Source organism: Melopsittacus undulatus, chromosome 12, assembly GCF_012275295.1.
Source record: "Melopsittacus undulatus isolate bMelUnd1 chromosome 12, bMelUnd1.mat.Z, whole genome shotgun sequence".
In the NCBI taxonomy this organism is placed as follows: Eukaryota; Metazoa; Chordata; class Aves; order Psittaciformes; family Psittaculidae; genus Melopsittacus; species Melopsittacus undulatus.
This window is the reverse complement of record NC_047538.1, coordinates 12,817,274-12,832,991: the sequence shown is the minus strand read 5'-3', so window position 1 is coordinate 12,832,991 and position 15,718 is coordinate 12,817,274. Positions and strand designations below refer to the sequence as shown.

General features: G+C 42.0%; 1 protein-coding gene across 1 annotated transcript in view; it reads right to left on the bottom strand.

Annotated features, from left to right (window-relative positions):
* The window catches only part of BCR (BCR activator of RhoGEF and GTPase), a 98,075-nt gene that overhangs the window by 41,433 nt on the left and 40,924 nt on the right, over positions 1-15,718 (bottom strand). The window contains exons 2-3 of the mRNA XM_005147787.3: positions 10,088-10,272; positions 190-294 (exon numbers count right to left, since the gene is read on the bottom strand). Of these exons, the coding sequence (XP_005147844.2) occupies positions 190-294; positions 10,088-10,272 (290 nt within the window). The remainder of the gene's footprint in view (positions 1-189; positions 295-10,087; positions 10,273-15,718) is intronic.

Genomic DNA, 15,718 nt, shown 5'->3' with positions numbered 1-15,718 from the left:
AACTGCCTGGTTGTGCCATATCCAGTCCTTTCTTTAAGCCTCTCTCTCACTACCAGAGGAGTAACAGGTTCGCTTTGCACTCAGCAATTTGTAACCCATGATATGTGGAGTTCTGGGAAACTCTAGATGGAAGCAGCAACGAAAATTTAAGTACCAGTCTTTGGAATAGTATCTGCCATCAGCACTTACCAGCAGCAGAGCCTCCAGGTGGCTCAGGTAGGTTTCCTCACTGGCTAGGATTCCTGATAGGACCCATTTTCTCATCTCCAGGCCTTTCTCCAGGTCTGGCTCACTCTACAAAGATATTAAAGAGACAAAAAATAATAAAAAGATTAAAAAAAAGGTGGAGCAGAGGGAAAAAAGCCAAGAATGAGGATGCAGTTAAAGGTATCATTCAGCTGATCACAGCTGACTGGGTTTGGCTTTTTACTTCCAGACTAAAAAACACCAACCAAGCAAAAGACCTACCTGAGCTCAGTGCCCTGTTTCTAGAAACATGGAAATATAAACCAAAGAGTTTTGTATTTCCTAGCAACTGATGTCACTTAGATGATTTACAGGTGTTGGCTTTAGTCCTATAACTTTGGTGCCTCAATTAGGTGCCCAGAGCTCTCCACTAAATTCAAACCACAGAACTTCAAAATTCAGCATTTATCCTCCTAAAAAAAATTGCAGGGACCCTTGGATTATGTGCAATTCACTCCTTCCTCCCACAAGAGTTCTCTATGATCTTAATCCCAAGCCATGTTTATCTCTGCAGACAGGATCATTTCCTGCACCTCCACAGATGCACATGAATATAGAGCAGCTCCAGCCTGACACTGCTGTTAAGATTGCTGTGCTTTCTCCCACTCTCTACTATTCACCAAATTATTTTTCAGTGCCAGCTTGCACAATGTCTATTTTTAGTCAGAGGATGGAATAATCAGCACTGCTTGGAAGGCACATGCTGATTTTCTTATTGGGATTCCATGAAGGAGTTCTTAACCAAAACTGTCACCTGGAAAATGTTTAACCTGGTAAAGTGAAATGGAGTATTTCAATAGGCTCTGAAAAAAAACAACCCAAAACCCCCATGGTTGAACAATGGAGGTTATAAATCATGAGAAATACCTCCCTTTTAGAAAGTCTTATTTCCAGTTCTTTTTATTTCTGTAATTCACAGAAATAGCTTTTTCCAGTTCTTGCAACCTTTTTATATTGTTAAATGTCTCTAAGAATAGAATCAGTAGTTGGATCTGAAAGGGTAGATACTTCTCAAGGGCTTTGGTTAGGTTGTTCGGGGCTCCATCTTTCCTACCCCTCTTAATACCCAGAGGAATCTTCAGCTATTGATTTCAGCAGCAGGAGGATCAGGAAACATAGCAGTATGCTCCACTCTATTGACAGAACAGAAAGCCCTACAGCTGACAAAAAAAAAAAAACCACCTCCATTTACTTTAGGTCCTATGCTTTGAACCTTGCATATGTACATATATGATGTTCATTATGGAGAGAAAATATCCTGAACATAGGTAAGCTTACAGTAAGTAGCACATTCCAAGTGTGACTTTGAGCCTACGCACCACATGAAGCCAGAAACAGCCTCAGATATTTCTGGACTCAGTCTCATCAATAACCACCCTGATTTTTGAACACTTTCATTAAATTTCACAAGCTATTTTCTAGGCTGAAAGATTTTATAAAACATTTGTGAGGTGTCAAATCCCACCATCACCTCTTAAATAAAAGTGGCAGACAGAAGCTGTTCTAAGGAAATAAGTAAAATTTACATGCACATCAGGTACTACATGGAAAGAAGAGCTTGTCTTTCCTTCCTACCCCTTCAGTGACATTCAGGAAGAACCACAGTGCCTTTTAAAATCTTGAAAGGGCATCTCAAAGAAGCCAGGAATTTGTAATTCAACAATCGTGTTCAGAAGATTTCAGGAAAACACCAGTGACAAACTACATGGTAAAATGAATGCTGAGACAGATTCTGTGCATCCACGGAGCACCCGGGTGACTGCCTGTTACAGCTCAAAAAGAAATGTGCAACGATGTTGCACATCCTTATGATTTCTGTACCAGCAGTGCCTGGACGGCTGCCTCATGGACCATTTTGCAAGGCAGGCTACACACACATAATCCAGACAGACAGCCCCATGATGCTTAACAAAGGTTGCCTTCATCCAAAGAGGCAGGGATGTAGCAGCTTCGCTGCAAGAAAAACACAATACCTCTGTGGTTTCCAAAGGTTTCTTACAACATTTACAAAAGAAAAATGTTGCCTCACAAAGAAGCTTTGAGAAAAACTAACAGTGACCCAAAGTCCTCACTGCTGAGGATGAGGTAACTGGTCAATATTGACAAAGCACTGTAATTCTCTTTAGCAGGTTCTCTTGGAGGAGGTGAAGAATTAAAAGCCAGCTGAATATGTTTGGAACATCTGTAAAGAGCAGCACACAATCACAGGTTATTTAAATAATCCAAACTTCCCCATTACAACAGTGGCACAACTGTTTTCCTTATGGCATTGAGAGCAGTTTTCCTCTTCACAAATGAAAGCTTTAATTTACAAGCCAGTTCTTGCTGGGCACCGTCAGCTGACAGGGACAGCATTTTCTGCCTGAATGTTAATTTCCTCTCTTTAAAAGAGATGTTCTTTCAGAGAGACAAACATCTCCCAGGACACATTAGAGGCCTTCCTTCCTGGCCATTATCATGAAGTTACTTTGCAAAGTCCACAGTATTGTCCAAACCCTTTTTAGTAGGAGCATTTTCCAAGCTTGCTCCTTGCAAAAACAGCCTCAGATGCAGCCAGACAGGGCAGGGCTTGGCTGCTTTAAGCTACAGTACAGCAGTTGCTGGAGAAACCCTCAGGGGAGTTTACCCAACAATCACATAGCACATGACAAGGTTTCTAATGCAATACCTCAAATTTACATACAGATTCCTCATATATGAAAAAACCGATCTCCTGCTGCTCCTGCTGTGCCAGGGATCAATAGGACACCATGGTGCTCCTGTGTCTGCATTGTGCTGCCGCTCTGTATTTCCTCCTGAGAGCCCGTGCCCTGAGAAGAGCTTCCTGCCAAGGGAGGCCTTTTCTGAGAACATCATCTGGGGTTGCACTGAGCAGCAGCTCCTGCTGCTACATGAACATCTGGAGAACAGCCCCTGTGCTTCTTCAGCCCCAGGGTGCTTTTTAAGTCACACTTGTTATGAAATGTACTCCAGGCCTGAGAAATTCACTGGGAGCTGGTGCCAACATCAGGAAGAAGAGAAGTAAATTTATGAGTTGGTATTACAACATTCCTCACTTACAGAATTGGGAACAGGCTCACCTGCTCACCCAAAACAAGACACAGCAATTAGCAAGCAGAGATAAGAAGAGACTGACTTTCCAAGACAGCACGCCAAGATGCAGTACACCCAGTGCCAAGGGCATCTTCCGCTTTGCCCATATCTGAGAAAAAGGGAACCAAAGAGCAACACCTTGACCACAACAGCCTCACTGGCTTCTCTACTTCTGCACTCCAGGCAGAAGGGCAGTTCAAAGAGGCAACATCCTAGGCATAAGCATCAAGCTCCCACCAGTTCAGGGAGACCTGTCAAGGCCAAGAACTACTTTCCCCTACCCTGGCAAGAAAGAGGCAGTCATAATCTTTGAGCTGCTTGTAGCAAGGGGAGGAGCTGGGATTGGCTAGAGAAAAATACACCTATTAACCAAAGCATAGATGGGACGGTCCCAGCAGGATGTGGGAGACGCCTCCATTGGCAAACTCTAACCACTCAGCAGGGAGTGCCTGGTGGTCAGCAGTCCACCCCATGCTTCCCACCCAGCCTGGTTAGCCTGTTTTTCACTTGTACAAGTCTGACCAGTATTTCATGTTCTCACTCTGTCCCTGCTCTTTGATGCCAGCGTTCATTTCTAGCCTTTCTCTATTGCCCTTCTATCTTTTGGTTACCTCGACACACATGTTTCAGACCAAAACTGTCTTACAAGGCTATCACAGGGCAGTAGCCAGAGCATTCCTGTCTGCCTGCCACAGGAGCTGTGAGGACCCAACTCCCAGCCAGGTCTGAGCAGCCAGTGCTTTGCTCCTGCTCCTCATGAACTACATTAAAAAATAAAAGAAACAAAAGGGAAGGTGGAAAGCAATATGAAGTTTCATGGATATCTCATGCCAATAAGGTTCTGGTGTTTTCTTCACAGCTGGGTGGTGCTTCTTACTATTCCAAAGACTCAAAACCCAAAAGACTGAGTCACAGCCGTAAGTGCAACCTTGCGACCTGAAGCAAGGCCAGTCAGAGCGGTTAGAAGCACTGAAGATAGGAGAGCACATGGATACACTGGCCCCGAGCCATGGCTGTTCTCAATGTGTTTACAACTTGTCAGCCTAAGTACTTTAGTTTACTAACCAGGTTGGCATTGCATGTTGTATTCAATTACTGAGATTCACTAGCTCCAAGGATTAGACAGATTCAGCCCTTCCTGACACTGTTTAGAGAACTCTGGCTTTCTGGCTGCTGTTTAAATTAACAGCAGTGTTTTCTTGCAAATGTTTGAAGAACACAGATTAAGAATCTAGAAAGCACAACACATCAGATTTTGCAGAGTGCTTGCTGCCGGCACAGCTCTGTAAAGAGAATCAGGGATTCAAAGTGGGCGTATAAAAGGCACTTTAACTCTCAGACCTTCTTTTGGTACAGTGTGTTCATATGCTGTGCAGTGAATACGTTCAAAGGAGAAGTTTCCCATAAGGACAGCTCAGAATCTCATAGAGAAGCTGATTGACTACAAAAGAGAAAACACATTAATTTCCATTTTTTAAGTGTAAATATCTTTGAAAGCTTCTGCTAAACAAGCTGGAGGTGTCTCATTGTCTTGGTGATATTAAACAGGGTGAATTTTGTAATCAAGACAATCATGCTCCATGCAGGGAGGGGAAGGAGCAGGGAAAGAAGCCAACATTATTTATAACCTCAGTCCTGGTGTGCCAGTTCTCCTCAGGAAGGGCTGTGCATCCAGGCAGAGCCCTTAAGGAGCAAAGAGTTGGAGAATAAAAAGTTGCATTTGTTGGGGGTAGTGAGGGAAAAGTGACAGCAGAACAAAACAAACAAAACCAAATACTGAGAGGAAGAAAGAAGAAAGATTTGGAAATGCTGGAGAGGGAAGGACAAGCTAGCAACAGAACTACCAAGCAGACCACTAATCCTATTTAGTGATGTAGCTTCAGAGGTCAACTTTTCTGGGCCCCTCTGGGACCAAGCTAGAAGAAAAGTCTACAGCCCACTCTGCCATACCCCTCTTTCCACATGGCTGGCAGACTGAGAACAAAAGAATCTAGTCTGAGGGTCAGCAACACGGGCCAGTGCTGTGCTAACCAGGGCCTGCACAGCAGAAAAGGGAAGAGAAATTCTACCTGGAAATCTCCAAGTACCAGACAATTTCCCCTCCAGACAGAACAGAAAGTAGGATTCAGTTGCTCAGCGTTAGCACTCCTGCCTTCCTGGGCATGATATATCTAAGAATTTACCTATTTTGGCAAAAAACTCATCAACTCTAGAAAAGTTCCTTCTCTTGTTTCTGGGGGCCAGGATGGAACCAGCTTTGCCTCTCCACCACCTGCCCTGACCTCCAGAGCCCCCCACACACCTTTGCACCTGGCTTTGCTGGCAAGATCTTGAAAGGCCTTTCTTACTTTTACTCTTTCCACAGCTGTAACCTCTCCCCTCATGAGTAGCAGCAATAAGATGATGATGACTGCAGCCTCCCACCCTCTCTTTAGCCTCCAAGCCACAAGCTATGCCCTTGTAGACTCTCAGCAATAACTCTTCTCTAGTGAAGGGTGTCAGTCAACTAACTTCCCAGCTTCTCTGGGCCCCAAGAATACTGTAGCAACCTCCCCCTCTGTCCTCATTAAACTCTACCCAGCTATCTCCTCCACTCTTCCTTATGGGGAAGATAGACACATTCACATTCTTTCTCTTTCTGGGACTGAATTACTAGTATCTATTATAAACACTGTCTGAAACCTTCTGAAGCCATCACTGTCTTATTTGGCAAAAAACTGGGCGGACATTTGTCAAGGCAGGTTTCCAGAATTATTTGTAAGTTCAATCACAACAATTCAACTGTTACAGAAAGCAAAGTTCAGAAAATTAAATAACTCCTGAAGTTAAACAAACATCAGTGGAACCTATTTCTCCTTTTTCCTCTCTCCCCTATATGCTTGCTTCAAAGCAACAGTCAAAGTCTGGCAAAAGCACTGGATTTATGCCAGGACATGCACCAGCAGCTCAGCATGACATTCTGGAAGAGCCAGAAGAAGGGGTATCACATGGCTTGCTCAACAGAAACATTTGTTAAGGCCTCCTTACCACAAAAATGACGAGTCAAGTGATGCTGAGATCCACACTACAAACACCCAGGTTAATGATGTGCTCTCAGATAAAACTACTGCTGGTGTGCCTCTTGTTATTGTCCTTGGATAGCAACAGGTGTTTGTGCAATGGACACATAGCAGATGGAACACAAATACATAAGAGGTGGCTGATGTGGTACAGTCTGGAGACAGTCTAGCCAGTGTATTTTAAATGTGCTTATATGATTCAGGTGGTGGTGGGGAATCAGAAAACAGATCCCAGATGACAAGGTATAGAACACCACAAACCTTCTCGAAGTCAACTGCAGCCCTTACTCCCTGAAGCACAAAACATACAGTGCTGGGAGAGCTGGTCACTCTGCACACTGAGGGAAAAACATGAAGCCCCTCCACAAATAGTCCAGAGGTTCCCCTTCATTCTCTTTTAGACAGAGACACTGCTTTTGCTGCTTTGCGCTTTCTCTGTTATGGCTGGGAAGATCATGTGCAGCCCCAATATGTTACCCAAGCAAAGGCTGCTATAAGCAGATGAAAGGACATACTCAAACACTTGGCATTAAAGTACAAAGCTCAGAGTAAGCTCACAAAATAAGTTGAAGCAAAATGCCCTCAATATGGATATGGCATATGATGATCACGCCATAGAATGCTGCTATGCCTGTGCAACACTGAGAGAGTTACTTAGAATTACAATAAGGGGAAAAAAATACCATTATTTGCAATGTCTTTCATTTTATCAGTGTCTGACTCCACTGTTGTTAACTCTTAGTTGGAAGTGAAATTAAAGACATTTTACTTTAAATGTGAAGAAAAATGCATTCAAAGTCAGAGCCTGGTCTTGCAGAACATAATGCATCACACATTAAGCACCCAAAATTAGCAGATGCTTTTCCTATAATCTGTCTGCCTTGATTACCTGTGGTTAGTGAACATACCATCCTCTTATCTCACAGGAACATTGCAAGGATAATTAAGACCTGTGTAGCATTCCAACTGTATTTGGAGTTAATGGTCATGCCAAAAGGAAATGAGTATTTTTGTATTCATCGAGTACAGTTTGCAGTGTCCTGTAAGTAAGGTGTACACATAACTCTAGAGTTAAAATATTGAATATAGTGAGCACCATTCACTACATACACTGAACAAAGCAGGAGAACCATAGGGAATTAAAAAAGAAGGACTTGACTGCGTAATTGAAAATCATCATAAAGCTTCAAGGCAAGGCTACAGGCATGAGGCAAGGCTGGATAACCATAGGCATTTCCTAACTTCTGAATGGCTTCACAATGCTTAGTATTGTGATAAAGCAGTGTATGTACTGCATGCGTTCTGCTGTTACATACAGTAAACCTTTTATTTCTAGACTCTGGTCACAAAGATAATTGAAAATTGTCAGAAGTAATTGCAGGCACCTAAGAAAGAAGAAAAAGGCAAAGAGAAAACTATAAAAGCAAACACAGATAAACAAAAAGTGTTTTTTCCTCATCAAGTGTAATGAAAAAGAAAATAGAAAAGACACGGCATTTCTGGTCCAAAACCTTTTATGTGCTTGGCTCAGCACAGTGTTTGACACTTAATTTTGTTACTGATGTCTTTTCCACCACAGCTAAAAAAATACTTTCAGTACAAGCTACCTAACAGCTCACAACGACAGAAAGTTTAATTTGTTTGGGAAATACTGCAACCATCTATAAATTAGTCTCTTCCTCCTTGTCATGGACCATCCTTCATTAGTGGCATTGTCATTTGTGGACTAATTACAGCAGGATCAACTGAAGCAGCTGAGGTTCATGATTAGAAGTCTAATCTCTATCAGGACACCCCTTTCTTCTGGAAGCCATAAAACATCTGCAACATCTGCCATTTATGTTAAAAGTCTATCTTTAAAAAGGCAGGCTTCCAACATCATTAACATAAACTTGAAATTAATTACTGTTAAATGCTTATGAGAAAATACTCAAACAAATAAAGAACAAGATTAGATATCAGGCAGTGTTTCTTCCAGGCCTCCAGTCACAGGCACTATGACAAGTGGTCCTTTGCAGACAACCCTCAGCCGTATGTAGTCACACAGCATTTTTCTTCATCCTGTGAGATGTAACTCTGAAATCTCAGGCCAATATTAAAATGTTCTTGGAGCTTTTGAATTTACTAATGACCATTTCTTCATTCAAAAGCCTCTTACATATCATAAGAATCCTCATCTTGAGAGATAAAAATAGTATCTCAGAATTAATAAAGCATGAGAAGCTAACTAGATTCCATACTTTACGTTCAAATAAAATTAAGCAAATAATAACATATGTACATGATAATGCCTAAAGATAACTTGACAATGCATTTTTATAAATGAGAGAAAAAGAACAGGAACACTGCCTCACGTAGGCTTCTTATACAACCTATAAAAAGTAAGGAAGCATATGATCTGGCACTAACCAATAAAGAGTAATAGAAGGATGTATAAAATTATTAATTCCAAGTAGCAATGGTTTGTGGAACTTGTCACAACTCCTGAAATCATTCTGATGCAAGAGAAAAAAAGCCTGATAAAATTGATGGTATAGATCTACATATACACTGATATCTGCAAAATATCCATCTTCTTCCCCCATGGCACTTTGATTAATAGGATAGAACAATAAAAGGCAACACATAAGCTAAGGCACTTCACAAATTTCAAAGTGTCATTTACAATGTGGGAATTCAAGGTTGTTTGGCTACAGGAAGGAAGTGACAGTTGTCTCTGTGCTATTAAGTTTTTTTATGAATGACTTGGGGAAACCAGGAGTTTGCAGGTGACAAAGATATTCAGGGAAACAGCATTTTAGGATTGAGTTCTCTACAACTGAAGAAGGATAAAGAGAAACAAAGGTTGAAAGTCAAACAAGTTAACTTAAGCAACTTAAGCTGAAACTTTTAAGACGTTTCTGACTGAAGACAGCAGAGTCAAGAGTTATTTACCAAGGCAAACAGCAGAGTCTACCAAGGCTATTGTAAAAACAAAAATAGAAATTTTCCTTAAGTTCCATGATACTGAACCTGAAGCAAAACTAAGGCAGGATATCCTGAAGGTCCACATCAAACCACAGGTCAGGCTAGGTGGTCCCTTCTGAGCTTTTTATCCACCATAGACTATATAGCTATCTATTTAGTGATTAGTCAAATTTTTTTTAAGTGGCCACCTGCTACCCAAAGTAACCATATTCCAGAACTGGCAGTTTTAATTCCACTTACTCCATTTTCATAGGGTGAGGGAAACAGATCTTGTATTCTAGATGTTTTAGCAAAGCCTTTAATCTACCTGAAAACAACTCTTATTTTCCTTGTGAAAGGTAATGACAACCCACGTGCACAGATGCATGAACATCAGAATGTAGGATGCTTTATTTCAGAGTCTGCTTTCCAAAACATTTGGTATTTAGAGACCCTCTCAACAGCAATCAATCACTGATTCTCTCCACTAAAATTCACAAAGGGTGAAAAACTGAGGCTTAAAAAGCATACACACAACACTCATCCCTGAAGTTCAGGCTCAGCATCAGCTAGAAACCTCAGTTTAGCTTTAAATCTACAATATCAATTAGGCAGTGCTATATTATGTCAGGTAATCTGTCCTACAGTGCTAGCAGTCCCTGTCTTTTCTCCCTGTTAAAGTGCTCTAGCCCTTGCAAACCTGTAACACTTTGCTGACTCAAAAAAGGCAGAAAAGAACTCACTGATTTTGTAGATTCCAGAGACCCTGAAGATAGGGTGTCTCGGCTGCCCCGACTCTTGGAACTGAGATGGGGTGAGGATGATGGCGAGTCATCAATATAGGGCATCATATCATGATGTCGCCTCTGTTCTTCAGCACGGTCTGCATCATAGGCATAGCTAGGTGGTGTGCCACTGAATGAAGCATCTGGAAAACACAGGAGAAAAATCTGTCTGGTCAGAGTCAAGCTGGGCAGGAGATAGGCTGGTCAACCAAGGCAGTGCCTGCCTCCCACCTATTATGATTACTTATCAGCAAACCCAGAGTCAGTGGTAGCTAAATACATATCAAGTGGAGGTGTAAATTTAATGACACTCATGTTGGCAGCAAACGTTCACTTTACTCATTCTAAATCCTAAAAGGTAAACTCCTTTCCAGTGTCTAAAAATCGGTGTTCATTTAATTACAGCTCCTTCCCTCAAATTTTCCCTCAAAAGCATCATTCTTCTCCCCAGACTGAAAAATAACCACAGGGAGATAAGCTAGATCCACTTTTACAGTAGCAAGCAGCTTTTGGAAGACAAAGTCACACACATAAAAAACAAACAAAAAAAAAGGGTTTTTTTTTGTCTTACAGGTTTAAAATAATGCATTATATTCATACTCAAACACAAGTAGAACTAATTTTTACTTGTTTTCACAAATATCCAGGTTCTGTGAACATATTAAGCAGCAGCTGCCAAGCATACTAATAATCGTGTTATACATCACTAAGGCAGGGTGGAGGAGTAACATTTTAAAGCCCACTTTCCTCCCTCACACTAAACTCAGTTAAAGCATGACTCATTCCAGTAAAGGATGTGAACCCTGTGTGGAACAGAATAAAACTCAATCCATGTGGCTTATTCAGGAGGGAGAGCTGGTCTAGGGAATTTACACAAACATACTGAAAATCCAACAATAAACCTACTGTAGAAGTGAGCCTCTGTCTTGATTCATACCAAATACCACCCAGCTAAAGAACAGCTATATATGAGGCCTTGAGGCTGCTGAAGGACTATGGCAATATTATTTTAACAAGCTCAATGAGTTTTATGTCACCCACTCACTCGTGGTATTACCTTGTGCTCAAGAAGCTCTCAAGAGTTCCTCAAAATGCTCATTAGACTGAGCAAGACCACAGGAATGGGGAGGAGGGGGCAGAAGTGGTACATTTGTCCTGGAAGAGACTTTTGTCTAGATGTTAGAGGCTTCCAGAGCTCCCCAGCCATTCAGAAGACACCTTATTAAGTTGATTTGGTAAGCGGGGGCTTGAAAGGGAGTTGCTGAAATAAGGATGTTCAGTCACAAACAAAAGAGCTTTTAGATATCCCGAAGTTGCACAATGTCTACACTTGCAAGCCAAACACATCTCAGGCTGGAATTTTCAGAAGCTCCTTGGGTAAAAGAACGCAGAAGAGAAGATAAAATGGTCCCCACCAAACAGGGAAGGAAACACTGAAAAGAACAAGTATAGGTACTCTCCTCACACACAAGATGGATTGTCTCCAGTTTGATCAGAATAATAAAGAGGAAGGAGCATATGTATCTCATTGCATCTCTGCACTATTTATGCCATATTAAAACATACAATAAAAAGAACCCCACACCACAAAACCCTAACACCATGTCACTTTGGAGGAGTACAAATACCTGTTTTCCATTCAGCTGTGCCTGGTGCAACTTTCTAACCCAAGAATCATAGAATCATAGATTAGTTTGGGTTGGAAAGGACCTTAAGATCATCCAGTTTCAATCCCTCTGCCATGGGCAGGGACACCTCACACTAAACCATGTCACCCAAGGCTCTGTCCAACCTGGCCTTGAACACTGCCAGGGATGAAGCCTTCACAGCTTCCTTGGGCAACCCATTTCAGTGCCTCACCACCCTTACAGTAAAGAATTTCTTCCTTATATCCAATCTAAACTTCCCCTGTTTCAGTTTTAACCCATTACCCCTTGTCCTATCACTACAGTCCCTAATGAAAAGTCCCTCTCCAGCATCCTTGTAGCCCCCCTTCAGACACTGGAAGGCTGCTATGAGGTCTCCACGCAGACTTCTCCAAGCTGAACAGCCCCAACTTTCTCAGCCTAAAGGTATTGCTTACAGTTTAATGCTGGAATTATTCAAGGAGGAACATCAGTACTTGGTGCTTACGTAGGTTTCATGCTTCGGTCAAGCAAGAGGTTTTGTTTCCCTTCTAAAGTTTCTTCAAACTACTTTTACCCAAACCAGCTCCTCCTGAACACATGCTGTAACAGGACCACGTTGCTGTGCAGAAATTAAGGCAGGAATATTTATTTTCACTCCCAATGCTTGCTTTCAAAATTTATAGTTTTCTCCACTTCTGTTAATGGAGGAGTGAATGTAGATTAAAATATATTAGCAGAAAGGCTTGCAGTGAATCACAGTGTTTTCACTTCCCTCACTTTCTCCTGCTAAAAAGCAGCCTTCACACTTCTACCTTCCATAACATGTTCTGTCTCCTACTGCACAGGGAAACCTTTATCTGTTTATCAGAGAAACTGAAGGCAGGAGCAGGTGGAAGACTTAGGCTCAGAAGAGGAGATCTATTCCTAGCTCTGCAACAAGATTCAGTCTACCTTTGAATCACTGTCTCCCTATCCATAAAAAGGAAAATAACACATCTCAACAAGTAATAAATCCATCAGTGTCACAGCCTGCCCATGAGATCTGTGCATAGAACACTCCACACAGAATTTAAAAACTTTATTTCTGTATCCTCCAAGGATCCTTCACACATTAAAAAGCTTAGAAGTAGTTATAATCCCTATTCTTTCTATTACTGCTGCATGCAGCACTGAAATCTACCTATGGAGATTTCAATTATCTCCAAGGCAGAAGGACCTTCCTGCTTTTATTCTACCATTTTTTTCCCCAACAGAAGCTAAGCATTACTGTAGCCAGATACATTATGCAAGTCTTAACACTAATAAGAGAGGTAGACTTTTATCTCTGTGATTAGAGAGACCACTGTTGCTAGGGAAACTAGGTTATTCAGATATCTTAAACCCTCACAATGCTGCACAGGCTGTTCAGGCTCTACCTGGGAGCAAAAAGAGCAAAGCAGAGATTAGAGCCAGGAGCTGACCTGCTCAGACACTTCCAGCTGCTCCAGGTGCTGCTATTCTAGATGGCAATGGAGACAGCAGCCTGTCCCAAGCAAGGGCTCTTGGTTTCTTAGCCAGTGTCTCAGGCAAGGTGAGCATTAAATGGGTTCTTGTTTTAGAGCCAGCCAGCAAATCATCTAACAGAGCAATCAAAATGAGAGAGATATGAAATACAGGAATGACAATTGCTGACCAAGGACAACTAAGGAGAAAGGGTAAGCATGCCAGGATGATGTGCTCACATACGCTGTGTTGAGAGAGCACCAGGGAGCGATACTGAGAACACTACTAAATGTGTTATACCTCTCTCACCTCACCAGCAGGCCCCCTTTCTCATCCTCTTTGGGTAACTTGTAGGAGACCCCAATCCATAGAGAAGAGCAGCAGCTGTGACTCATAGAAATGAGCCCTCTCAGCACCTCTGAGTAGTTATTTCTATCACTGGCCCTCTGACATTCTCTCACAGTACCCCTCTCCTGCACCAGCAGAATCTTCAGGTGCGATGGACTACCTGGGGCTACTACAAAAGTTCATCACCAATTCACATATTCTGCTAAACCCCTCATTTACTTCCACTCTTGGTTCTCACCCTCCCTGGCCTTGCTTTTCTCCAGCTTTGATGAGTTTGTTCCACCACTCCCCTCCTCAGTTACTGCTTCTATCCTCTCACTTCCTTTCTCATGTCCATCCCCTTTTCATTTTCTTTCAGTTTTCTTTATTTTCCTGTTTGTCCCCACTTCTAAATTGCTCCTCTCCTTCACTGCCTCAGATTTCACCTGGCTGGGTGTAAGGAAGAATCTAACAAATTTACAGCTCATCACAAATTCACTGGCATTCAGAGATAGCACAGCAACACTGTTCCCTTGTCCTTTTCCCTACACCCTTCCTGCTGGGTGCCACATTCATTCTTCGGGAATATGAAATCCAGTCATACATCTAACTTGAAATCAGGAAGGGAAAAAGAAATTAACTTGTAAGTAAAAAGAAAGATTAGCTGTGTCTAATCCAGGGCCACACAATGGTTCAATGCATGTGTCATACTTCCACAGCATCACAACATCCATAGCTGCTGGAGAGGCTTAACAGCAGCACACAGAGAAGCTTCCAAGCTAACTGTGCTCAGCTAATCCCGCTAAAGGAGAGGTGAAGCTGCAGCAGCTCAGACCTGCCTGCCTAAGTAAATACCTACAATCCTAGAGGGGGAAGGGAGTTGCACCTCATGCCAAAGCCCCACACCACTGTGGTTTCATTGTAAATGGTACCAAGGCTAGCACAAGTTTGTAATGTCTATACTCACTCCAAAAACATTCCTGCAGCTGCAGAGCAGAAGAGAGCAAAGGCAGTTTGCATCCTCAGACTGTGTGTTTCTATGCCAGGGAATGTGTGAAGCCATAGCTTGACAATGCACTGTCTTGGCAGCAATAAGGTTTAAAGTTTCCCCCACCAAACCATAAACCACTGCACGGCCTTTTCCCCTCCTACCCCTTTATTCTGCAACCCCACAGATGTCTACGGTCCAGATAAAGAACTCAGCCAGCTCAAAGAAAAGTATCTTCCCTTCTAAGCTGGATCAGCTCTCTGGATTTCTGTGCCATGAACTAGATCAAACGGAAAGGATACATGCGCGGTAGTTCAAGGGTGGATGGTACATGAAAATGATGTGCTGAAGACATCGTATTAGCAAAACACTGCTTGAGTTTCCTTTAGGTTGAAGCTGAGTCAATTCCTGAGATTTACACAATTGGTTTGGGCATAAGCTACCAAAATGCAAGACTTATCCTCACTTCCCTCTTTTTTTTTTTTTCCCCAATCCTTATAATAACATTTAAGTTATTAATATGCCTTACCAGCCTTAGCTCCAGCTTTTACATACTGCTGTCTGCTTGGTGATAAACAATACAGAATCATGTCATTTATTTCTTAGTGCTGGCCAGGCTACTTGAAGAGGAATGAGAGGCTCAGGCCCAGCACATGTAGAAGTACTTTGGTGTGGATGGGCTGTGAATACAGTTGCCTAGGGGATACAGCAGCACTTTCTAAAAACACAGGAGAGTCAAACTACGGGAAACTAAGCATCTTGTTTACTTCCTTGATATCTTCTGAATCATCATCTCCAAACCCTTCTGCACTTTTGCACAGAACTGAGATCCACAAACAATAATTATGCTGTCTACTTGTATCAGGAGCCTGTTCCAGAATAAAGATCATGCCATATCCCTATGGCTTTATTCTTCTCACACTGATGAAGAAAAAATCTCTGCTACAACACTAAACAGATTCCAAACCATCTCCTTCATGCTCTGTATCTCTTCTCTATGTAAAGACAGTACATCTACATGTAAAGACAGTACATCTACATGTAAAGATGCAGAGTGGAACCTCAAGTCTTCACTTATATACAAACCCAATTCATTTAGCAGCAACAAATCCCATTACTTCATAAATTCATCCTTTAGTATTAGATGAGCATGAAAGCAGAAAG